Source organism: Mesoplodon densirostris, chromosome 6, assembly GCF_025265405.1.
Source record: "Mesoplodon densirostris isolate mMesDen1 chromosome 6, mMesDen1 primary haplotype, whole genome shotgun sequence".
NCBI classification, from domain to species: domain Eukaryota; kingdom Metazoa; phylum Chordata; class Mammalia; order Artiodactyla; family Ziphiidae; genus Mesoplodon; species Mesoplodon densirostris.
In genome coordinates, this window is record NC_082666.1 from 6,006,347 (window position 1) to 6,031,846 (window position 25,500).

The 25,500-nt window shown below is 57.2% G+C and overlaps 1 protein-coding gene across 1 annotated transcript in view; it reads right to left on the minus strand.

Moving 5' to 3' along the window:
- Positions 1-25,500, minus strand: part of HMCN2 (hemicentin 2) — a 148,713-nt gene that overhangs the window by 25,250 nt on the left and 97,963 nt on the right. Inside the window, exons 48-76 of the mRNA XM_060101560.1 lie at positions 25,191-25,277; positions 24,266-24,457; positions 23,232-23,405; positions 22,988-23,101; positions 22,343-22,485; positions 21,601-21,751; positions 20,782-21,000; positions 19,034-19,147; positions 18,438-18,625; positions 17,694-17,790; positions 16,799-16,960; positions 16,511-16,624; positions 15,335-15,537; positions 14,550-14,631; positions 12,834-12,965; positions 9,990-10,133; positions 9,742-9,901; positions 9,530-9,654; positions 8,887-9,070; positions 6,535-6,632; positions 5,725-5,991; positions 4,792-4,982; positions 4,247-4,328; positions 4,016-4,152; positions 3,254-3,395; positions 3,019-3,163; positions 2,014-2,141; positions 1,016-1,172; positions 96-217 (exon numbers count right to left, since the gene is read on the minus strand). Of these exons, the coding sequence (XP_059957543.1) occupies positions 96-217; positions 1,016-1,172; positions 2,014-2,141; positions 3,019-3,163; positions 3,254-3,395; positions 4,016-4,152; positions 4,247-4,328; positions 4,792-4,982; positions 5,725-5,991; positions 6,535-6,632; positions 8,887-9,070; positions 9,530-9,654; positions 9,742-9,901; positions 9,990-10,133; positions 12,834-12,965; positions 14,550-14,631; positions 15,335-15,537; positions 16,511-16,624; positions 16,799-16,960; positions 17,694-17,790; positions 18,438-18,625; positions 19,034-19,147; positions 20,782-21,000; positions 21,601-21,751; positions 22,343-22,485; positions 22,988-23,101; positions 23,232-23,405; positions 24,266-24,457; positions 25,191-25,277 (4,254 nt within the window). The remainder of the gene's footprint in view (positions 1-95; positions 218-1,015; positions 1,173-2,013; positions 2,142-3,018; positions 3,164-3,253; positions 3,396-4,015; positions 4,153-4,246; positions 4,329-4,791; positions 4,983-5,724; positions 5,992-6,534; positions 6,633-8,886; positions 9,071-9,529; positions 9,655-9,741; positions 9,902-9,989; positions 10,134-12,833; positions 12,966-14,549; positions 14,632-15,334; positions 15,538-16,510; positions 16,625-16,798; positions 16,961-17,693; positions 17,791-18,437; positions 18,626-19,033; positions 19,148-20,781; positions 21,001-21,600; positions 21,752-22,342; positions 22,486-22,987; positions 23,102-23,231; positions 23,406-24,265; positions 24,458-25,190; positions 25,278-25,500) is intronic.

Here is a 25,500-nt window from a genome sequence, read left to right on the forward strand (position 1 = left end):
GGCAGAGAGAGCGCCCAGGAGAGGGAGGCACTGTCCCCATCCCGGCTCCCTCATCTGCTCTCACTGTGAACAGTCACTCCTGACCGTGAACTCACCGTGAACCGTCACCCAGTAGAGCCTGTGGGCCTCGCCCACTTCATTGCTCGCCACACACTCAAACTGGGCTGAATCCTGAGGGCTGGGGGCTGTGAGGAGCAAGGCGTTGGAGGGCAGGAGCCTGGACAGACAGACAGACAGTTGTCTGCTAAGTGACTGGCTGGGCTGACCTGAAACCAGCCAGCCGTGGCCTTCCTACCCGGGGAATTTGGAGGCGAGGGTTGTGTTTCATGACTATTTTCCCTTCCTGTAACTGGCCCCCAGCCTCGACTCTAGAAGTCTCTCCTAGAATTTTCTACCTCCCAAGGTCTACCTGTTCAGTTTGTGGGCAATTTTAATGTTTGCCTCTGGGTTTCTCCATAATCTTAAAAATTTTCTACAGTCACCACCTATGATAACTTCTGTAATTGTAACCATATCCAAAGCCCTGATCAGAACTGCTTGTGTTCAGTGAACACCTGCTTAGTCACAAAGCTCCACGATGATCTGGAACCTAACACAACAAATATTTGGTGAATTAATTGGTGAACTGACCTCTTAATACACCCAGGGATCATTTCAGGGTCAGCTGCATTTGAGAAACGGGGAGACCGAGGCTCCTGCAGGAGCCATGGGTCCAGGCTCAACCAGCATGAACTTGGGCTTCTACGTGGGTTCTTAAATAGTGACTAAAGTGGTTGCAAAGGCCATATATTTTCCATTTGGCTGTATGTCCCAAATGCCCCCACCTCTGACCAGGTATCTTAGTGTAAAGACCCTCCTGGCCCCTTGAAATCAGGACACAAGTTCTGGCGCTGGCTTTGGGGAGACCCGAGCACACCCCTGCCTCGGTTCTGGCCTGGCTCCCCCTCTCTGAGACGGACACGCCCTTCCCCACCCCAGACATCTCCTGACGTTCCCAGAAGGACCAGCTCAGTACCGGTAGGCTCCCTGCTGCAGGCGGAAGTCCAGCTTCTGTCCATCCTTCCACCAGACCACAAGGGGCTTGGGTGAGCCTCTGGCCTCACAGGGCAGTGAGGCGGCGGTGTCAGCAGTCAGGGTCAGGTTGAAGGGGCCGGGGGTGATGGCTGGAGGCTCTGGGGAGAGAACAGTGATCAGGAGACGGGGTGGGGGCTGGGGGCAGGGCGGAGGTCTCTAAGGTAAAGCCCAGGAGCAGGAGATACTCCAACCACCTTCAGCCCATCCCCGAGGGAGCCGGGGGGAGGAGGCAGGAGAAACTCTCTGAGCGGATCTTCCAACGGGCTCCCAAAGGTGGGGCGATGGGGCTTTTGACCACGCCTGAGGCTGGCATCCCCCTAACTACATATCCTTGAGTGGGGCCTCCAGGGCGCAACTCCCCGGCAGCCCCACCCGAGGCTAGGGCCCAGCAGCGCAGCCTCCACCAAGGTGATCAACGGGATTGAAGAGCAGATTAGAGCACCTGGCTCAGATTCTGAGTGTTTTACAGCTTGTGCACATTTTGTCATTCAATATAATAGTATAGTAGTAAGTGTATATAATGTATGCATAAAGATAAATATGCATCTTTTTTGGGGGGGGGTACACGGGCCTCTCACTGTTGTGGCCTCTCCCGTTGCGGAGTACAGGCTCCAGACACGCAGGCTCAGCGGCCATGGCTCACGGGCCCAGCCGCTCCGCGGCATGTGGGATCCTCCCGGACCAGGGCACGAACCCGTGTCCCCTGCATCGGCAGGCAGACTCCCAACCACTGTGCCACCAGGGAAGCCCTGATATTCATCTTTGAGTGTACACGTTCAAAGCTTTTTATTAATAGGATTCATGGTCAAAAACATTTGGAGATCATTGCTCTTGGCTCCTGACAGCTAGGATGAACCAGAAACTAAGCAGTACCTGGTCCAGACAGGGGTGGATGCTGAAGGCAAAAAAAAAAAAACACACCTTCCCTCCTCTACCTACCGAAGACCCGGAGGTCACGGCCCTGCCGATCGGAACCTGCAGCGTTGGACGCCAGGCAGAGGTAGTGGCCGGCATCCTCGGTGAGGACTGGCTGGATCCTCAGGGAACCCTCAGGCAGAATCTGAAACCTGGAACACAGGGAGGGGTTGCCATGGATATTGGCAGACCAGCAAGTCCCTAGGGAGGAGCTGGACCCCCCCCCACACACACACACACCCGGTGGTGTCTCCAGCAAGACCCTCCCCTTGGTCTCTGGCTTTCTGAGCAAGAGGATGCTAACTCAGGAGTCCTGCATCTGTGAGGCCAAGGTCGGTGGGGGGGTGGGGCGTGGGGACACGGCCTTGGGCAGCAACCTGCACCACAACCCAGCATCAGAAAGGGTGAGGGGGCTGCTTTGGGCCTCCTGTGCTCCCACTTGGGCCCAGCCTCCCCCAAGATCCAGAGGGCAGTGGTACCTCAGCCCTTTCTGAGAACAGCCCCTAGATAAGGTCGGAAAACTGCCCTTTCCCAGGGGCCATGTCTGTACTGTGTGACCCCGTCCCCGGCCACAGCCGGTTGGATGGGGGATGAACACATCATGTAGGCTGAGCCAATGGAATTCTCTGCCCTGGGAATTTGGAACCGGGATTCACAGACAGCTCACCAGGGTCTGCAGGTTGTATGAACAGAGCAGCTATAACTTGGCCGGGGGCTGGGGGGAGGTGTGTCGGGGGAGCCGTTCTGCCATGTTCTTAGAGAAAGAAGGTGTAGAAAGTTGGTCTGAGAGAGAGAGAGGCATGAAGCCCTCACACACAGAAACAGAGAGTAGCAACCAAGAGTCAAAACTAGACAGACAGACAGACAGTCACCAGGGGTTCTCACGCCCTTAACGAATGGGCATGTATGTCCTTGGGTTCTGAGAAGACCCATGTCCTTTCTGCTCCAACTGCCCAGGTGGGCTTCCATTTACAACCCATAAAGAGGTACCTGAGCCCCTCCCTGATGCCCTCCCCTACCAGCTCCCACCTGGGGCTCTCAGGATCCAGAGGGATGCCGTCCTTCCGCCAGTTCACAAGGGGCGGGGGGGCACCGTCTGCCTTGCAGGGCAGCAGAGCCGTCTGGTTCACGGAGGCGTTCACTGCAGGTGGTCCCGGCCGGATGGTGGGCACCGCTGGAGGAGAGGCCCAGAGGGGGCGGGTGCTGGGACCCTGTCACTCTCAGGGGGGGTGGGCAGGGCGGGGGGGGGGGTGGGGCCACTCACTGTGGACCTCCACGTGGAAGGCCACGCTGGTGCTGCCTGCAGCATTGCGGGCTGTGCAGCTGTAGTTGCCACTGTCGGCCGTGCTCAGGGCCTGCAGCTGGAGGAACCTGCCCTGCTCTGGGAACTGGGTGTGGGCATCTGCCTGTAGAGACCCCCAGGGTGGAGAGACCCTCATCAGTGCTGGGCTGGGCCAGGCCAGCCCCCCACGCCCCAGGACCAAGGAACCAGCGGGGCCGGACAGTGGTCTCTGCCCCATTCATTGTGGGCCGGTCTGCAACCCCTGAACTGATGCCCAGCTGAGGACTTTCTGGGGAAATAGGCTCCTTTGGGAGGGAAAGAGCATCTGCCCTGGAGCTCTGCCTGTCGGGCGTGTTGCAGGGGGGACTCGCGCTCACACTAGGAGCTGGAGCTTCCACCAGGTCTACAATCCTTGGGTCCACAGCAGCAAATTGGCCCCATTTCAGGGGTGAGCACACAGAACCTCAGTAACTGGCCCCAGGCCACACAGCCACTAAGCGTAGCTCAAAGGTACAGCATAGATACGCATCAGAAGCCCTGGGGTGAAAATTGTAGCCTTGCCTCGGTGTCCCCATCCACAGTATGGCGGTGACAATAGTAACAGGGGTGGAAAACATCAGGAGAGCAGGTACGCAGAGTGCCGGCACAGAACAGGCCCTCGGCACCTGGGATGGAGTCTCATCAGGGTCTGGGGCCTGAGAGGGATGGAAGGCGGTGCCCCTGGGTCCCCAGCCTGGCACCCACCTGCAGCAGGATGCCATCACGGTGCCACTCAATCTCCGGTGCTGGATCTGCCTCCACCGAGCACTCTAGAACCAGCTGTCCCGGGGCCAGGCCAACCACAAAGCGGGGGCCTTGGGGCCCAATGACATTTGGGGGCGCTGGTGAGGTGGGTAGAGAGGACATGAGAGATGGACCCACCCCTGCAGGTCCCATCCTGCCTCCCTCTCCTGCCCCACTCTGGCACCCCCCTACCTTGAACTCTGACCCGGAAGCTCTTCTCAACTTCACCAGCAGGGCTGTGGGCCAGGCAAGTGTACAGCCCAGCATCACCCACCTGGGGATGGAGCAGGGTGAGCAGCTACCTCTGGCCCCACCCTGCCCACCTCCTGATCTGATTTCCCTCCTACACAGCTGAGGACCCAGGATTTAGACTCGGGCCTGCTGAGTCAGCCATCCTGCCTTTTCCACCAACCCCTTCTCCTCTCTGGGATGTTTCTTCCCTATTACTGGCTCACCCTTGCTTTAGGGCTAGGGCAGAGTCTGCCTCCTCCAGGGAGTCCCCCTTGACTGTACCAGTTCTTTTCTGGTGGCGTTAGGGATTTATCTGGTTTCTGCATCAGCCTTGGGTCTGACCTGACTGGGAGCTCCCAAGGGCATGGCCCGGGGCCGGGGTGCGGGGTCCTCTTCACGTGCTCATACCCCGAATAAAAGTGGAGCTGGGCAAACCTTGCCAAGTGCCACTGGGTCCCTCCCCTCCCGTCCCCAGCTTCACCCCACAGCAGGCGGAGCAGCAGCACCTGCACACCCTCCACCCGGAGCAGCCGCCCGGCCCTCTTGCTGTCCTTCGGCCTGTTCAGGGCCTCCCCATCCTTGTGCCATGTGATGTTGGGTTGGGGGGTGCCCCGGGCATCACAGAGGAGCTCCAAGGGGGTGCCAGGGGTCAGCAACAGCTCTGCAGGCTGGCCTGAGTCCTCGATGTGGGGGGGATCTGCAAGACACCCCGCCCTGGGTCAGCCATGGGGGCCGCGCCCAGAACACTAGGAGCTGGGGTTCATTCCTCTTCCCCACCATCCAGATGCTGACTGTACATGGGCCTGCAAACAGGCGGGGGGTGAGATTGTGTTGGAGGGTCCTAAACACGTCCGACCATGGGCCCATCTGCCTGGGACAATGATTTGCGCTTAAAAACCAACAAGGAGGGCTTCCCTGGTGGTGCAGTGGTTGAAAGTCCGCCTGCCGATGCAGGGGACGCGGGTTCGTGCCCCGGTCTGGGAAGATCCCACATGCTGCGGAGCGGCTGGGCCCGTGAGCCACGGCCGCTGAGCCTGCGCATCCGGAGCCTGTGCTCCGCAACGGGAGAGGCCACAACAGTGAGAGGTCCGCGTACCGCAAAAAAAAAAAAAAAAAAAAAAAAAAGGATACAGTACGGAGGGAAACGCATCTTTCCAATAGGGCACAACACTTGCAAAATCTTGTGCTTGAGACTTAGAGCCCCAAGATTTCGGTAGCTTTGTTCCTGCTTTACAAGGTTCCGAGGACAAGACAGAGGGGCACAGCCCCAGGAGAATGAAGCGTCCTGGCCCCCAGCCCCTGCAGCCAGGTCAGCGAGGCCTGCTCCCTAAGCCCCAAGCCTCCAGGGTGCTCACCTCTCTCACCACCTCCATCACCCCCAGAGGGCCCCCGTCCCGTCCCTGGCCCAGAGAAGCTGGCGCTGGGGGCAGGTGACCCACCCATCACCGTCAGCTGGAAATGCCTCCTCGCTTCCCCTGCCTCGCTCACGGCCACGCAGGAGTAGACCCCTGAGTCGCCAACTCCCGCTGTCTCCAGCTGTAGGCCAGGCCCCTGTTCCAGGCTCCGGGGCAAAAAGGGCTCCCCATCCTTCATCCACAACACGAGGGGCAGGGGGCTGCCCCGGGCTTCACAGGGGAGGACCACCGAGGAGCCACGGACCACCGCCACGTCATTCTGGAACTCGACCGGCTCCAGGACAGGGGGCACTGCACAGGGCAAAAGAGTGGGCATGAGCCAATTTATCCAGTGCCAGGTGGCCCTCGCCCCTGGACCTTTGCACAGACTGTAACTATTGGCCAGAATGCCCTTCTCCTGGACTATTCCTTCTCATCTCCAGTTCTCAGCTTAGACCTCACCTCCTCCAGGAAGCCTTCCCTGAACCCCCGAGGCCAGGGGAGATGCCCTCCTCTGTGCTCCTGTGGCACCCTCTCCTTACCCTGGTATCACTAGGTGTGGACTTTTAATTTTACAGAGCTGTTTCCCTCACTGACTTCCTGGTGTCAGGGTTACCTCTGCTCACTGCCATATTCCAGCCCCTGGCAAGGCCCTGGCACACTAGTGTCCAACAACTGCTTGTGAGATCAATGAATGAGTGACCAAATGAATCAGAGACTGAGTATTTGCCCTGCCTTGACATCCCTGAGGGCCAACCCTTGGTTTCACCCAGATGGGCAGAGGGGAGGGGACAAGAGCCTTGATTCTCGCCCCTAAGGCCGAAGGACCCGCTAACCCACTCCCCTGCTCCGTACCGTGCACCTGCAAGGTAAAGTTCCTGTCGGCCACGCCCGCTGGGCTCGAAGCCACACAGGTGAAGATGCCGGAATCTGCCAGCTGCACCTGGGAAATCCTGAAGCCCGCGAGCAAAGGGGGGGATGAGAGAGAGAGAGAGACAGAGAGAGAGTGAGAGAGAGGGAGAGAGAGGGAGAGAGAGAGACTCCCCACCTCACCCCCCACCCCTGCTGCCTTCTCTGCCCACCTCACTCTGCAGCCAGACTTCCTGCTTCCCAAGTTCTGGAAGCTCCACTGGCCCACCCCCGGACAGCCTGCTATTCCCACCCCCTTTTCTAGACAATTCCTCTCAGCCTTCAGGACTCGCCAGACTCGTCTCTACTCACTGCCTCCACTGCCTGAACCCTCACTGTCTCTCAGACCCCCTTTTGCCCCGACCACTCCTCCTGAGCCGCCCTTGTCAACGTCCCCAGTGACCCTGAAACGTCTGTTATACCCACCCTAACGCTGGCAGCCCAGGCTCAGTCCACACTCGCTTCCCGGGGCCTGCAGCCCATCCTGGCTTCCAACACCAACTGTTCACTGACAATCTCCAAACGACTACCTCCTAAACTCCCGACAGGAGTATCAAATGCCTGGTTTCCATCTTCTCTGTATGTCCAAGAACCTCTCCAACCAACAGGTTGGAACAGAACACCGGTCTCGACCCTCAACTTGCCCCTCCCACTGTGGACCCATCTCAGAAAACGGGACTTCAGCCTTCCGGGTTCCCAGCTAGAGACCCCAGAGCCCTGCTCAACCCCTCCCCATCTCTCCACAAACACCACCAGCTGGAGCACCTCCACCACATGGCTGTGATCCAGGCCCCACCACGTCTCACTGGCTTGTGGCCGCAGCCCTAAAATGCCCTCCCACTCTGCCCTTGGCCCTACAGTCTGCTGTCCACCCTGCAGCCAGAAGGATCGTCTAAAAACCCAAGTCACAACTCCAAAGAAATGAAAGTGGAAGCTCAAACAGATAAGCGAACACCCATGTTCACAGCAGCATTATTCACAACTGCTAAAATGTGGAAGCAATCCAAGTGTCCATCGATGGGTGAATGGATAAACAAAATGTGTTCTACACATACCAGGCGATATTATTCAGCCTTAAAAATTAGGATGGAAAATTTGACACATGCTACAACATGGATGAAAACGATGCTAAGTGAAATAAACCAGTCACAGAAGGACAACGACTGCATGATTCCACTTATATGAGGTACTCAGAATAAGGCAGGTTCATAGACAGAAAGTACAGTGCTGGGTGCCAGGGGCTGGAGAGGGGGATGGGGAATTAGTGTTTAATGGGGCAGAGTTTCAGTTTAGGGAGATGAAAAGGTCTGGAGATGGATGGTGGTGATGGTTGCACAGCAATGTGAATGCACTTAACGCCCCTGAACTGTACACTTAAAAATGGTTAAAATGGTAAATTTTCTATTCTGTGTATTTTACCACATACACAAAATTTAAGTCACATCATGATGTGACTTCTTCTCTGCTGAAAACCCTCTCAGGGCGTCCCTTCTCTCCTTAGGAAAGCCCAAGTCTTTTGAAGGACTTACGAGGTGACTTATGTCACCTGACTGCCCCCTTCATAACCGACCCTCCAACTCTGTTTCTAGAACACACGGCCACACGCCCACCGCAGGGCCTTTGAACCTGCTCTTCCTGCCTGGAAGGTGTGGAATTCTTCCTGCCGTGGAATCCACTCACCTCCCCTTCTCATCGCCTTCCATCTCTGCTCAACTGTCACCTCATCTGAGTGCCTACTGCTGGCCACCCTAAAATAGCACCCTCCACTGCCACCTCCCATCCCCTCACCCTACGTTATTCTTCTGAGCACACATCCCTTGTGACGTGTCACTTTTATATCTGTTTATTTTCCATTCCCCTCCCTCCCCAAAGCTGCAGGAGCAAAGGCTTCATCTTGCTCACTGCTCCATCCCAGTACCTGGAACTGCACCTGGAACAGCAAGCACTCCGTTAAGCGCTGCTGAATGCATGAAGACGTTGCTCAGGCACTTTCTTCCAAGAAGCCTTCCCAGATTTCTTCTACCTGGGACCAGGCTGAGTTAGGTGTCACCAGATGTCATCACCCGGATCTGTACCTCCCCCACTAGGCTGTAAAAGCCTGAGGGCAGAGCCCCTTTCATCTCTGAAGTTCTTTTTTGGGGGTGGGGTCCTCCCACTCTCCCCATAAAAAACCTCTGTATGTTTATGTTATTTTTAGTCTAAAAACCATTCAGATGTGCTTTTAAGCCCAAGCTGCCTGAAGAGTGTATCTGGGGCCTGCCGTCTGCTGGCTGGCAGGTAGGGGAGCCACTCCCTTACCTGAGGGTGCGGCCCGAGCCGTGGAGGTGGGTGCGCTGGGAGAGTGCAAGGGGCAGGCCATCCTTGAGCCAGCTCACATGGATGCGCGGGGAGCCCCGGACAGGGCACGCCATGGTCACCAGCTCCCCAGGCCTGCTCACCAGGGTCCCCGTGCCCTCTGCCCCCTGCTCGATGGTGGGAGGCACTGGTGGGTGGGCAGAGAGGAAAAACGGGGGCAGTGAGGGGGCCTGGGCAGGGAGGTGGGCTCCTCTCAGGGAAGTCCCAGGAGGTGGCGCTGATACCTCGACTTCTGCCACGTGCAGCCATCGTGTGGCAATCATCACGTGGGTCTTAGACCCGCACCCAACCCAGGTGAGGATGAAGCCCACTGCCTGGGGGCATGGGCCTCTCCTTTATCCCGACTCCCTCACTGCGCCCCTGGGCTGGAGCGGTTGTGCCCCTAGTCTGAGGATGGGGGAGAGGCCTGGAGAGGTCAGGCTGGCCTGGCTCACAGAGTGGGCACGGCTGGGGCTTCACCAGGGCTCCCGTATCCGGGCCCTGGCACCACCCTCCAGGTGCCCCAGTGGAGGCCCCACGGCGGCCAGGCTGCTGCCGCCCTGGGACGGTGGGGCGGTCTGGCTCTCCTCGCCCCTCAGCGGCTCACCCAGCACGTTCACGGTGTGCAGCCTGGCGTCCTCACCGGCCGCGTTGTGGGCCACGCAGGTGTAGGCTCCCGAGTCCGAGGCCCTCAGGCCCTTCAGCACCAGGGAGCTGCCGTCCAGGTAGAACCTGCCCCACGGAGGGAGAGCGGGAACAGGTGTGTGAGGGCCTGCAGCCTTGCCTCCTGGGGCGGGGATGTCACAGGCTGGGTCTTACCGGAGGTGGGGGCCGGCACCCTGGCCCAGCGGGCCACCATCCTTCAGCCAGACCACATCGGGCGGTGGCTGCCCGTCAGCCTCGCAGTCCAGCCGCACCCCCTGCCCCTCCAGGATGCTGTGCTCCTGCGTGGCGCCCAAGCTCCGGATCCGGGGGGCCACTGTGGCAGAGGGGGTGTGGTAAGTCCCGGGGCAGTGGCTGGGGCTGGCATGGGAGTGGGACACGGGGGGCGCAGGGTGCAGACGTACCCAGCACGGCCACCACGAAGTCCTTGCGGGCCTCCCCCTGGGCATTCTTGGCCACACACGTGTAGGTGCCAGCCTGGTCTGGCTGCAGGTGACTCATCTGGAGGCGGCCCCCCCGGGAGACCACACCACGTGCCACACTGCTTTCTGTGGGACGGAGGGGTATGGCAGGACTTCGCCTGCTCAGACCCACCACCCCAGGTGCCACCACTGGGTCCAGACAGAGAAGTCTCGTGACTCCCTCAGAGGGCGCCTGACCCCCACACTCACAAGGCTGGAAAGACCCTGGGAACCCTTGAATCACCCACCCCTTTCTTATGCTCATAGGGAAACTGAGGCCCAGACATGGGCAGGGCCTCTAGCCATTTACGTCACGGCCTTCCCCAGCCTGGACTCCTTTGATTGCTCCGGTCCTTACAACCAACCCCTCCCTACTTCCCTCACTGGGGACATTTCTTCCCAAGGGACCCCACTCCCTTTATTTTTTATTTTTATTTATTTTTCTGGCCATGCCGTGTGGCAGGCGGGATCCTAGTTCCCTGACCAGGGATCGAACCTGTGCCTCCTGCATTGGGAGCTCGGCGTCTTAACCACTGGACAGTCAGGGAAGTCCCCCCGCTCCCTTTAGAGTCCAGGACTTGCTCCTCTTCCTGTTGACTCTCAGGCCCAGCCCTCATCTCCTACCCTCCTTCCAACCTTTCCCTCCCCGCACTGATCAAGGTGAACCAGCCACTCACTGACTCCAATATGAGTCCAGTGAGGGGCTTCCCCTGGGCCTCTGCTCAGGCTGCACCCCTCCCCCAGCCTAGAATGTTTCCCCCTCACGTTCTCCAGCAGCACCTCTGCCCCAAAGCCTTCTCTAACTGCACCAGTCCAGACTGGTCTGCCCTCCCCCGGATCCTCATCTGTCCAGCCAGTCTTTCAACACAAAATGTATTGAGCAACTACTATATGTCCAACAGCAAGAGAGCTCGGGAATCAAAGATGAGTGAAACATGGTCCCTGTCCTCAAGGAGTTCCAAATACATCAGAGACAGTGACACAGGTACAATCCTGTGTGCCCAGCCCTGTGAAACCCTGACGGAGCATGGAGAGACCAGGTCAGGCTTCTGGAGGAGGTAAGTCTCAGCTGAGACCTGAAGGTGAGTCTGAATCAGCCAGGTGAAAGTGGAGGTGGTCCGGGGAGCCTGGGATGAGTATTTCAGGGAGGAAACAGCGCGTGCCAAGAGCTGGAGCCAAGAGAGAACAGGGTCCACAGCAATTCCACTCCCAGGTATATATCAAAGAGGAAGGACAGCATATGCCACACAAACACTCGTACACGAACATTCACAGCACCCGATCCATCATAGCCAAAAGGTGGAAACACCACAAATGTCCATCAACTGGTGGATGGATAAACAGAACATGATATATCTACACAGTGAAATGTTCAGCCATAAAAATGAAAGAAAAAAATTAACTTAAAAGAGGAATGAAGAACTGACACATGCTACAACATGGATGAACCTTGAAGACACGATGCTAAGTGGAAGAAGCCAGTCACAAGAGGTCACGTGTTGTATGATTCCATGTGTTATGTGAATTGTCCAGAACAGGAAAGTCTATAGAGACAGAAAGTAGGTTAGTGGCTGCCTAAGGCTGGGGCGGCTGGGAGTGAAGGCGATGGGTAAGGGATTTCCCTTGGGGTGATAAAAATGTTCCAAAATTATAAACAACAAGGTTCTACTGTATAGCACAGGAAACTATATTCAATATCCTATGATAAACCATTATGGAAAAGAATATAAAAAGAATGTATATATGTAAAGCTGAATCACTTTGCTGTACAGCAGAAATTAACACAACATTGTAAATCAACTATATTGCAATTTTTTAAAAAAGAAAATATACAGTTGGAAAAAAAAAGTTCCAAAATTGATTGTGGGGATGGTCTGTGATTATAGAAAAAAGAATTGATTTATATGCTTTCATTGAGTAAATTGTAGAGTAGGCGAATTACATCTCAATAAAGCTGTTATTGAGAGAGAGAAAGACAGAGACAGACAGACAGACAGACATAGGCATATGCAAGGAGTCAAGAGCAGCTGGGTCTGTCTGGAGCGCGCAGCAGGGCAGGGAGAGGGGGCTGGCCCCAGCCCCGAAGGGCCTCCTGGGCTGTGGTTCTGAGGACTCCAGCCACGAAAGGATTTTCTGTTTCAACGGACAACTGACCCACTCATAGTTGCACTTTGTGATCCCCTCTGCCCCGGTGGAGCCTGCACTGGAGGCATGGAGTAGACCCAAGAGAGCAGTGTAGGGGCTGCTGCCCTCACCCAGGGGTGTGGACAGTGGTGGCTGGAACGGGAAAGGCCATGGATGGAGAACAGGGCTGGCACCAGAGGCATTTGTGTTGACAAGACGAGGTGTGTACTGACTGATAGGTGGGCAGGTCGGGGGAGAGGAAGAGAGCGGGGCAAGGTGGAAGGCCTGGATGGGGGTGACCAACAGCTGGGCCGAACGGAGCTGAGTTACTGGAGAAGGAGCAGCTTTGGGGCCAACGCCAGGCCCAGGGTCGGGCCAGCTAGACCCTCAGCACCCACTCTGCATTTCTGTCCCGTGGGAGCTGACTATGGATACAAACACAAGGAGTCACTGAGCCCCCACTCAAATGGTCCTCAACGTTGGGATTTCAAGGCCAACAGGGTTGAAAGACAAACTGGGGGGGATGGGACCAACAGGGCACTGCCAGCTTTTGATTTTGCCAAGTAAGAACCGTTAACAACCAACTACCCCTTCTGTTTTCACTGCCATTTCATTAAATAAAGGATTACTTGGCACCAAAAAGATAAGGACTAATGCACTCACCAACAGGCATTCTGTCTTTCAGCCAAGTAACACTAGGTGCAGGGACTGCAGTCACATCACAGCTCAGGACCAGGGGGCTTCCAGCCACCTGACTCACGGTCTCCGTCTTGGGGTTCTCAAATGTTGGGGGCACTGCAGGAGAGAAGCCAGATTCCCAGAACCCTAAGACCCTGCCTCCTACTTTCTTCCTCTCAGGCAGATCAGGGATGCCCAAGAAGCCCTTCCCTGTGGTTAGGAGTTGACATTTTATGCCTTGCCATTGAGGATGATATGAGTTGTTTTATTCGCAAATGTCAATACAACCAGCAGCTGGCTATTTCAAAACATTTACAAAGCAGAGCCCAGGCAGGGACCACTTAGCCCAAGGAGGATGGTAAATACATGGCTATTGCACCAGCAGACCTTAGACTATGCCAGGGCAGACATCACTAATTGATCCCAACACTCTCCCCTGCTCAGCCAGGATGAAGTCATGCATCCCAGGTAGCCACTACCAGTGGAAAAGAGATAGCTGTGCTCAGGATGAAACGTCTTCTCCCTCAAGGACCAGACATTCCTCCCTTCCCACTGTTCACTAAGGTGGCCACCAGGAGAAGAAGCTATGAGCTTTGAGCAGCAGACCTGGTGTCAATAATTTTCAACACTGGTACTCAATATGGCTCAGGGTGGAATCCAACCACTGTCCCCCTTTTGGAGAGGCTACAGGGTTTGGCATGCTCAGCAGACAGCTGGTGTCCCCCCAAACTGTCCATCCCATCTTGCACGGGGTCACTCAGGTAGAAACTACATTTCCCAGCCTCCCCTGCAGCCTGCTGTGGCCAGCTGTCAAAGTCCTCACTCATGGGATATAAGCACAGGGGACAGATGCAACTTCTGCATCACCCACTTACAATAAAAATGCTTGCCCTCTATGTCTGCTCATTTCTGCTTCGTGGGCTGGGACAGGATGCGACATAGATGGGGACAACCCCCAGGGGATGGGAGATCTACCGGATGGAAGGATCCTGTTCCCTAAATTACCACTTGGTAGCTACAGATCTACCCTCCAGCCTAGACACTCACCTCTGGGCTTTTGGATGACAGAGGTAAACGTCTCTCTTACTTGATGCACTGTATTTTGGGGTCTTTTTGTTACCCAGCTGAGTCTATTCCCTAACCGACACAATAGCTGATCCTGAGAAAATCTGGCCAAGCCTTCATGCCTTGCTTCCCTAGGCAGCTCCAACAGGCTCTCCCTCATCCGCAGCTTGAGCTACACCCAATGAAATGCCATCTATGTTCCGTTCTTGAGCTGCTGGGGCAGGCACCTCAGGGCTCAGGCGGGGGTGACATGGCCCCTGCACTCCGAGGGTCTGATCTCTTAGGGCTCCTGTCCCAGTGCTTCCACACCGGGCCCCGTGCCCAGCACTTTCTAGACACAGTCATGGCAGACCACAGATGGAGCACTTCCTGTGTGCCACACAGGCAGGTACTACTTTTAGCTACTTTTACTGAAGATAAATCTGAGGCTCAAAGGGGTAAAGTCACTCTACTGAGTCCCACAGAGCAAGTCATTGGCAGAGTCCTATTCGGATCCTGGTCTTTTCAATTCCAGATCTTGTGCCCTAGACACTTAGCCACACCTTCCCTTTCCAGCTATGGCCCCTCCCATCCTTGGCAACTCCCTGTGCTGCTAGGGGTACCACAGCGACGCTCGCAGCCTGGTCCCCAGCTTACCCTGGACCGTGAGGATGAAGGCCCGCACGGCCTCCCCGGCTGTATTGTTGACTCTACAGCTGTATAAACCTTTATCCGACACCTGGGACAGAGAGAGCACATGAAGACGGTGTGTGGCTGCAGTGGGGATCCCTACGGCTCCCCCCAAACAACCAGAACCTTCCACAGCAGGGACTCCCCAGATATGCTGGTCCTGCCTGGGAAGCCAAAGGGGAGATGGGACCCTCTGGCCTTTCCCAAGAGCCTTAAGATGCAGGAGGGCCGATGCAAGGTGAGTGCACAGGATCCAGACCCCACCCTTCCCTGGGGCTGCATGTCTGTCAGTGGAGCCTGGAGGAGAAGGTTCCCTCACAGTGGGGACGGCGCTGAGTCAGGAGACGGAGCCCGGGTGCATTTCCAGAGGAGCAGCAAATGTTCATCCAAAGAACACTTGTGAGTGTCTAATCCATACCAGGGAGGGGCGTGGGCAGGTGGAACAGACGCCCAGGGAATCATAACCAGAGGGGCCTGGAAAGGCTTCTGGATTCTGGGGCAACAGGCAGGCGGATCTGCTCAAAGTGATTCTGTGAGTCAGTGTGGAGCCGGATCCGGGGCCCCGCGCTCTTCCCACGTCTCCCACCCCGGCCGCTGCTAATGTCCTTGGATTGGGGTCCCGCAGGCCAAGGAGGCAGCAGGCCCCCCGTCTTGCCACCCAGCTGCCCCCCACGTCCACCCGCGGCTCACTAGGACCAGGAGGCGACATTCCCAGGGCTGCCCACGGCTGCCCGCACCACCAGACATCTCACCTGGGTGTCCTGGATCTCCAGCCTCTGCCCGCCCAGCAGAGCCTGGGTCCTCTGTGCCAGGACCAGGGGCTGCCCGTCCTTGTGCCAGGTCACGGCTGGCTCGGGAAGTGAGTCGGTCTCGCAGCTCAGGACGGCCTTGTCCCCCGCCTTCACCAGGACCACATCCTGGGGGCCACTGGAAGCCTGCTTGAAGGTTGGGGGAACTGGGGAAGGAGATGAGCTGAGTGAGGGGCGTGGCCTTCCCCGTGTCCTCCCTGGCTCCAGCCGCAGGCTAACAGCCTATGGAGAGACAAGGTCACACAGTGGACCCCGCCGCAGGGGATGGCACAGACCCAGGGAGCTGGAAGAAGAGAATCCAGGCCAGCATGCCAAGGGCCTGCTGGGTGACCTGGGAAAAGCCTCTTGCCCTCTCTGGGCTCAGCCTCTCAGTCGGAGGAGATGCTATGACAACCCTCCTAGGCTCTTTCCTACACAGGGCAAGCCCCAGCTAGGTTAGGGCCCTCCATGGGGGTCCACAGGCCCATGTCCCTCCAGCAAACCAATGTAGAAGCTCCCAGCCCAGCTGTGAGCCCACAAGACCTGGCACGGTGCCGGGCGCACAGTAGGTGAACAGGCACAAATGAATGAACTTGCCCCAGGGCTTGAAAGAACCCTCCAGGGAGTGCTGGCTCATGACATCTTGGGCCAGCCTTTCCCCAGGAGGATTCTGAAGACCAGAAGCCCCCAAAAAGGTTCCATGCGGAGGACTTCGTGATCCATCAGGCTTGGGAAGGGCCCTTCCTGGGCCAGCTCTGGCTGTTATCCTGCTGGCCCCTCCTCAGCTTCACAGCTCACGGGGCACCAGGCACTGGGCTAAGGGCTCACATACCATCATCTTACCCTTATACCAACCATCACCTTACAGATGAGAGACCCAAGGCTCAGGGAGGGGAAGTGACTTGCCCAAGGTCACAGAGCAAATAAGTGCACAGCTGAGTTTCAAACCCAAGTATGTCCAAACGCTAAAAACTAGGATCTTAACCACCATGCCCCCCAGATACCACTGCAGCAGAGGGCACAGGGCATCCCAGGCTCCCCCAGGGCCGGCTGCCCCTCTCCTGGCTGTGCTGTCTGAGGGCGTGAGGGCTGATTGAAGGAGTGGGGGACAGCGCAGGTGGGGGGACAGACAGGACATACCCAGCACGCTAAGCTGCACCAGCTTTTGGTCTCGGCCGGCGGCATTGAGGGCCTCACACATGTACGTTCCAGAGTCCGATGGCTGTGCCCGAGCCAGCTGCAGTGTGTGCGTGCCTGCCAGGGGTGGGGGAGATAGCCCCTGGCACCAGCAAACAGGCCCCAGACCCCAGACCCCACGCCCACAGTCCTAAAGCCCTCCCCGACATCCAGTCCCGTCCCACGTGTGGGGAGGCAGCCCTGCTTTCCCACAGAGCCTCAGAGCTGGGTCCCCAGCCTCAGTTTACTCACCAGGCAGGAGGAAGACTTCTTCTCCCATGGAGAGGGCCCGGCTGTCCTTGTACCACGTGACTTCGGGGCTCGGGTGAGCGTGGACCTCGCATGGGAAGGAGACGCTGCTGTCGAGGATGGCGGTGACCTGCTCCGAGTTCAGACCCGCGATTCGTGGTGGAACTGTCCCCGCGGCCACCAGGATAAAGAAAGACACATGACAACGCATACCGGCAGGGAGCGGACAGCCACCGAGTGAAACACGGGGCCTTCGCTCGCTCCTGGAGCTTCCAATCTCACTGTGCGGCAGCTCCTATCTGTCATAACCATCTTACAGATGCGAACACGGGGGCTTAGAGATCAGAGAGGGAGAGACACTTTTCCAAGGCCACTCAGCTGCTCAGTGGCAGAGCCAGAATATCAATTCAGGTTTGAGTCCTAGACCTTGAGTAACACCATAGCTGGAGGCACAGCTCATGGCCACTGAGATGTACGTGTCACAAGAATGCACAGGCTGAGAGGGCCGACTCCAGGGCGGGGAGACCCCACCCTGGGTAACATCTCTGAGTCTGTTTCCACAGCCCTAAAACTGGGCTAACCTCTCAGCTATGAGCCCGGGGAGAGTACTCAGCCCCACGCCAGGTACACAGTAAATGGTCAATCATGGTGCTATAAGGCCTCAGAAGAGCCATTCTGCCGGCAGCCTCCGAAGCTGCTTAAAATTATCTAGTGATCAGGGTCCCCCAAATGCGCTCCTGGGGTACGGCTGGCACAGGCCCAGAGCCCAGGACACTGGAAGGACCGAGGCGCTGTGTCTGCCCGCACGGTGAGTCCTCGGAGCGCGTGGGGCAGACCCAGAGTGCCAGCCCCTCCTCAGGTGGGGAACCCAGGGGGCTTCCTGCTCGGCCCAGCTCACCTTGCACCCTGAGGGTGAAGAGCTTCTCCGCGGAGCCCGCCGGGTTCTCGGCCACACACATGTAGCTGGCAGCATCAGCCACCTCTGCCGTGGACACCTGTGGGTGCACGCCACCGGCCGGATGGCTCTGGGTCCCATCAGGAACTAGTGTGAGGGTTCCTCCCACCCATTCCAGGCACGGCAGGGACCAGGAGCAGCCCCCTCAGAAGACCACCTTTACCTACATGGAGCAATGCTTAGGGGCTCACCCCACAGCCATCTAGGACTTTCTGTGACATCTAGGGGGATGTGAAGCTGATGGATGATTCCCTGGAGCAAACTAGATGGTGACAACAGTCCCCCCCCACCACCACCGGAGCCCCGAGGAGGGTGCTGTGTGCTGTGTTGGACTCCAGGGGTCCTGTGGGGCTGTGTCTGGACACTGGGTGGCCGAGGAGCTGCCTGAGCTCCTAGTGGGCACAGCTCTGTAAGCGTTCAGTGGCATTCCCGAGGAAGGCTGCCCTGTGCCGTGCTGGGCTCCAAGCGTGGCATGCCTGTGCGTCCTTTTCAGGTGCCATGCGTAGCCCAGCAAGCTTGCTCACATACGATTATCTGGTGGGCAGAATTAAATCCCAGGGGCTCCAACGTGGTTTCAGGCAAAGAGCCTCATTTGGCACAGAGGGTGGTTAGCTCATTGGTCCTCAGACAAGCAGCACTGAGTCACAGCAGCCACTGCCTTTAGCCCGAGCAGGGGGTCGCCCTGACCTGCAAGACTTGCCCGTCCTCCAGGACCTGCAGCCACGGGCTTGGGGAGAAAGGCAGCCCGTTCTGGAGCCACGATATGGTGGGCACAGGGTTGCCCAGGGCTGGGCACTGTAGGCTGACGGTGCTGCTGGCGTTGACAGTCACCTCCTCCACCAGCTCCTCTGTGGCACCCAGGATCACAGGTGGGGCTGGGTGGGGGGGAGAAAAGGGTGAGGAGCGGGCAGCCTCCCTGGGAAAGGTCCTGGGGGAGGCGGGCGTGAAGGCAAGGACACCACTTGGGGCCAGGCACTGGCTGGGGCTCCTTGACCCCTGCCCACCAAGTACTCCCAGGCCCTGCCGCAGCTAAGGAATCTGGGGCACAGAGAGGGCTGTGATTTGCTCAAGGTCACACAGCTAGCAAGCAGCTCACTTGCAAGTTGAATCCAGTCCTGCCTGGTTTTAGAGCCCAAGCTCGTAACCCCTACCTTACCAACGTCTGAGTACAGTAGAACTGAACATCCTCTCTACTCGGACCCCCTTTGGGAGGGGGCCCCTCATGGGACCTGTAGACATGAGACCATGCTGCCCCCCGCCCGCCCCCAGGCCGGGCCACTCACTCAGCACCAGCAGCTGGTAGTGCAGCCAGTCCTCGCCCACCTCATTGGAGGCCTTGCAAGAGTACCTCCCGGCATCTTCCGCACGTACCAGGGGGATCTGCAGGACCCGGCCTCCTGCGGGGACATGGGGACAGAGGCCTGAGCTGGGGCAAGAAAACCCGCTCTTCCCCCTGGAGGGGACCTGGGACACATCACTTCCCCCCTGGCCACTCCCGCTCCCCCACCTCATCTGTGGGAAGGCAGAGAATCGCCTGCTCTGCTCAGGTCACAGGTCAAGGGGATCAAATAAAGCGCAGTAGCGGCTTACTCTGTGCCAGGCCCTGGGCTGAGCATTTCCCTGGCCTCTGACTCCGTGTGCTGTTACTACGCCCATCTTACAGATGGAAAAACTGAGGCTCCCAAAGAGTGCCCAGCAGTGCTGAGCCCAGCTTCTCAATGAAGGCAGAGGGAAGGGGCAGAGAGCTTGGCACATGTCGGCAGAGGCTCTCAGGAGGCGGCGGTGGTTGGGCGTGGGGGCAATAGGGGGGGCAGCACCTGGGACCCTCGGTGCACAAGAGCCAGCCAGGGCCGGACCCTGGCATCTGTGGGACTGGAGCTGGTCTCTAGTGGAAGCTGGGCTAGGGTCGCTGTGTGCTCAGGACTCTGGGTTGGGGGAATCTCTGACCCAGGATGTGGTGGGCTGTGAGCAGGGTTACAACCAGGGGCTCATTATGTGCAGAGCCAGGAGACAGTACCCGGGATCTGGGGAGGCAGTGGCCATGGCTGGGGAGGGGTCACTCGATACATGAGGTTAATCTGTGATCAGGGCCAGAATTAAAGTCAGCTGTGACTGACCACTGTGTACCCAGGATTAGGGGTCAGTGGCCAGGGTCAGAGGCCAATCAGCATGTGACTGAGCTCACTGTGTCCCTAGGTCAGAGGGCAGTGCCAGGTTAAGAGGTCAATCGAGCTTTCCGTAAGCATTGCCTCTCCCAGACCTCCAAGGGGCCACCTTCTTCTGCAAGTACCAAAGTACAAACCCTGGAACGATCCTGTTCATCCTGCAACCCACGTCATCCCCCTCTGCTGGACAGCGCCACAACTGGCCCAAGCCTGGCAGGACCAGGCAGGACCTGGCAGGACCCGGCAGGACCCCATCCAGGCTCTGTGTCTCGAATACCTCCCAGATGTGGGCCACCCTAGGGAAGCCAGGCATTTCTAAGTCCCATCCCCGGAGCCTTTTAATTCAAAGTCATCCACAAAAAACTATTCTGAAATAAAGCAGTTGTTTACAAAAATTAAATAACCTTAAAGTAATATTTAAAGTTGTAAGAAGAAATTTAAAAGGTCACATAAGCCATGAGCTTGGACTCTGGGTGGTCATCAGAGCCAACTGAGAGATTCTTCAGCATTTGGGGCCACGAGATCTTAATAAAGGAGCCAGCCACACCTCCAGAGAAAGGGGCCAGGACATTACAGATGTTGAAGCCCAGAGGTGGGCACGGCCGAGATGAGAACCTCTGTTCTAAAAACCAGAGGCAGAAGGGGACCCCATTCTTGCCTTCAAACCGGTAAAGAACTTCTAGCCCCGGTTTACAAAAGGCAGCTAAGGTCCAGAGTGGTCATATGCCCTGCCCGGGGTCACACAGCAAGCAGCACACAGGAGAGCTCAAGGACTTACAGAGAGGCAGAGGAGACCAGCTCTGATGTGGGTGTGAGCCTGGTGCCTGCCTGCAAATGACCTGCTTCTCTGTGCAGCCCTGGCCTACCTTGCAGAACAGACACCCCATCTGTGGCCGAGAGGGGCTGGTCTTCCCTGTACCAGGTGAGCTCCGGGGGTGGGACCGCGTTGGTGTCACAGTACAGGTAGGCGGGGTTGTTCTCCACGATCTCCCGGTATTCCATCACCCCACCCCGGGCCTCTTCCTCCCGGGACAAGGTCTCAAAGGCTGCACTGGCATCTCCCACCTTCTGGAACATGGGGGGTACTGGGGAGTGGGGGACAAAGCCATTAGGACCCACAGCTGAGGGACGGGGATGAACTTCCGCTCAAAGAGATTCCCGTCCCAGCCCCCCCACCCCACAGGCACAGAAATCCCACCGTTTGAGCCAATCTCTTCAGTCAAGGCAGTTTTTAAATTCACTCACTCCTTCAACCAGTGTTTACTGAGCAACTACTATGCTGGGCACTAGGATAAGTTTCCTCTCTCTGGAGCTCGTGTCTAATGGACTCAGTCTTGTGACATGCTGATATTTCTCAGAGGAGAATGCCAGATACTAAGCGTTAGCCAGAGTGTATGCCTTGGATCACTGGCTTTTTGAACTGGGGGGCCCTCAAGGTCACTTGATTTGATCACCCACATTTTACAAAGGTAAAACCAAGGCCTGGGGGGCAAGGATGTCCTTGTCACAAGGTTAGTTCATGAAAGAGCCCAGGCCAAGGGCTTGGGGGCCAGACATGCAGAGAGCGATGAGAACAGAGCCCTCCTGCCAGGCCACCCCAGAAGCACTGAGACTCCCCACCCCCAGCTATGCGGCCTCGCAATCCTACTGGCCCCCGCCCCACGCCTCCCTGTGGCCCCACACACCCTGGATGAGCACGCTGAAGTCCTGGTCATCCTCACCGACCACGTTGGTGGCCATGCACACGTATCGCCCAGAATCCGAGACCTGCGTGGGCTGGATCTGGAGTAGCTGTCCTTCACCAAGGATGTGCACACGCTGGCTGGGGGTCACGGGCTGAGGATGGAAGGAGGGGAAACAGACAACAGAAATAAGGGGCAGACGCATAGCACAGGGAGGTCAGCTCGGTGCTTTGTGACCACCTAGAGGGGTGGGATAGGGAGGGAGGGAGGGAGGGAGACGCAAGAGGGAAGAGATATGGGAATATATGTATATGTATAACTGATTCACTTTGTTATAAAGCAGAAACTAACACACCATTGTAAAGCAATTATACTCCAATAAAGATGTAAAAAAAAAAAAAAAAAAAAAGAAACGAGGGGCCGAAAGTCCCCAGAAGAGTGTACTTCTATTTTCACACAATTTTGGGAATACAACATAAAGAGATAAGAACACCCCGACAATTTTGTTACACCACATCCATACAACTTAAAAATTAGAAGAGAATTCAGTGGGTGAATATAGGGTTTAATGTTCGTGAGACTTGTTTCCTATAAAGAGTTGAATTTCTTATTAAAATACAAAGGGCGGGGCAGGGCCCAGGCCAGCTCTGGGACCTGATGTCTTGACTGCCTTTTCTGGAAGCTTCCAAGCAGACGAGGGGGACCAGACTGAGAGCCTGAGGCCGCCAGGGGGTCCTGGGCTCACCTGTCCGTCTTTGTACCAGCTGATGGTGGGTGGGGGCGTGGCCCAGCACTCGCACTCCAGGGTCAAGGTACTATTGACCTTGGTCTTCACTTCCTTCACGACGACCTCCCCGGAGGGGTCATCTTTGGAGATGGAAGGGGGAACTGAAAACCACAAAGCAGTCTGAGGAGCAGGCCAGCAGAAGAGGTGCTGAGACCCTGCGCTCCCCCTGGTCCCGGGTGTGTCCCAGAAACGAGGTGCTGGCTCTCGGAGAGTGGAGGGGCTCTGGAAACCCACCCGCTCCTGGGGAGAGATGGTTACGGGACAGGTCAGGTCTGAGGTGGGGGGGTTCCTGGGGTGGCCTCTGGGAGCCCTCTTGGGGGTACCAGGTCTCAAGTTGTGGGGTCTCTGGTTGTATCACAGTGTGAGTGGCAGAAGGAAGCCAGGACTGGTGTGGCTCTGGGCGTCCACGTGGCCCAAGTCCTAGCTCACTGGTTCCCTCCTCCTAGGTCCTCGGTCCTAAAATGACTGAGCCGGCCCTGGCTGGCCAGTGACCACCAGAGGAGACAAGCCATGTGAAGGCGTCTGGGGTGTCAAAAGCAGCCCTAGGGTTCCCGGGCCGCCTCCTGCCCACCCGACTGGTGCCCTGGAGGGTCCCTGACTCACTGAGGACTTCCACGTGGTAGTTCTTCATGGCCTCGCCAAGCTCATTGGTGACCACGCAGGTGTACTGGCCTGCATCTTCCTTCTGGGCATTCAGGATCTGCAGCCCGTGGGTGCCTGCTTGGGGGGCGGGGGGGCAGCGTCCAGGGTCACCCCCAGGCATTCACTTAGGCTCCCTTCCTCTGACCCAGCCCGATGTCCCATCACCTGCCCCCTCTCTCCCTCCTCCCCGCCCCGAGGGCATCACCTGGGAGCAGCTGGATGTTGTTCAAGCCCTCAAACGGGGCCCCATCCTTCATCCAGGTGATGGTGGGGGAGGGAAAGGCCAGCGCCTCGCAGATCAGAGAGATGGGGTTGTTGATGGTCACGGTCACCTCCTCGTCCGCGCTGTCCCTGCTCACCCCCAGGATGGTGGGAACCACTGCGGTGGGGCAGGGAGTGTGGTCATTAACGGAGATCCCCCACCCTGGGCCCAAGGACCCAGAAAAGCCTCAGACCCTGGTGCTTGGCTTCGGTGCTTTTGCTACTTGCATTGCACAGAGGGGAAACTGAAGCTCGGAGGAACCACGCACCGTGTGGCCACACTTGAATTCAGGCCTGGGTGACCCAGAGCCTAGGCTCCTCCATCACTAAGCAATACCATAGGGGAAGCTGGTCAGCTGTGCTTCAATTTCCCCAATAGTCTCTGAACATCCAGAATCTACTCATTTAACCAGAGCCTTATCAATTCTGTTTGTGGTTCCAATTTTTACCACTCTCTGCGCAGAGGTGGGGATGGAGTTTTACTCCCTGCTGGGTAGAATAGCTCTGCTTTCATTGGTCCCCACATTTTCTCTTTCAGCTCTCACTGGGGACCCTCCCTTTTACCAACAGCATTTTAAGAAACAGATCTGTGCTCCTCTCAACTTCTAGACCCCTGTGTCTCCTAATGAGACAGTTCATGCTGACAGCCCTTGGGAGACTGACTGCCTGGGTGTGAGCCCCGACCCTGAGGCCTGGAGTCTTGTCACCTCTCTAAGCCTCAGGGCTTCATTGGTGACATGGGGATAAGCACATCTCCCACCTCCTAGGGTTGTTGAAAAGATTCAACTAATCAGGCCTGTCCAAATGCCTGGCCCATGGTAGATGTTCAGCCAATAGGGCTGTTATTATTATTTTTGTTGTTGTTGACGTGGAAGACAAAATAGTAAAGTGCTTTGTGGGAAGTTGTCTATAAGGAGCTGGTCACCTTGGTACCAGCCTGCTGGCACCTATGGCGACCAGAAGAGGCTTGGCACTTACCCAGGACGCTAAGCTGGAAATGTTTGGTCTTCTCTCCTATGGCGTTGGCCGCAATACAGGAGTAGTGGCCTGCACTAGACAGGTTGGCCTGGAGGACCTGCAGGAGGGCTCCATCTGGAGAGATGCGGTGGGCATCTCCGCCAGCCAGGGGTCTGCCATCTTTGAACCATGTGACCTTGGGCTGTGGGTGGCCTGTATGCAGAGGGGAGAGGCAAGTGAAATGCTTCAGCAGGTTTTGACCAGGTCAAACAAGAGGTCAGAGGCCGCTCCAAGATGGGGCAGGGGACATCAATTCTCCATCTTAGTCCAGACCCATGCAACAGGGCAAGACACAGAAGCAGCCACCAAGCCTGGCCTGGGTCCTTTCCTATGTGGTTTGATTGCCTTTTCCTTACCCAGGTTGTGGGCAGGAATGGCTTGGTACAGACAGGCAGGACAGAAAGGCAAGTTATCCCTTCCATCCATCCATCCATCCGTCCATCCATCCATCCATCCATCTCTCCCAGCCCACAAGCATTAATGGGAGCCTACTCTGCTGGGCACTGGGGGAATCATGGTGACAAGGTAGCCCTTGGTCCTCAAGGAGCTCAGAGCCTGGCTGGGGTACACAGATATCACAAGGCCACTATGGTCCAGTGTGGTCAGTGCTGGGATAGGGGAGCACTGGGACCTGTAGGAGCCCATGGGCCCAAAGGGTCAGCCAAAGACTCCTTGTGGAGGGTCCTGGAAGCTGAGCTCTGTAGTCAGATGAGGAGTAGGGAAGAGTGTTTGGGGCGGAGGCACAGAGAGTGCAAAGGCCAAGATGGTGAGAGACCCTCCGTGGGGAGCAGTAGGGCTCAAGGCAGGCAGCCCAGATCTCCGGGGACCCCCTCCTTCTCGGAGCTGCCTCTCACCCTTCTTCCAGTTCACTGCGTGTGTCCCTTACCCGTGGCATTGCACGTCAGGTGAGCCGTCTGCCCCTCGGGAACCTTGATTGCCTCCTCCAGGTCCTCGTTCTCGATACTGGGAGGAACTGGGAGAAGCAGGGAAGACAGACACTAACTGACCATGCTGAACAACCACGGAGCAGGAAGCTAAGGGCCTCTGGCACCTCTTTCCATTTCCCCATCCCCTCACGCCTGCCTCCATGGGGCTGTGAGTTTAATAAACCCTAACCCTAACCCTCAGCAGCTGGCTGAGGGAAGTACCAGTGCCTCTGGGAGAAGGCCCTGATCCGAGGAAGGCAGTTGGGTGGT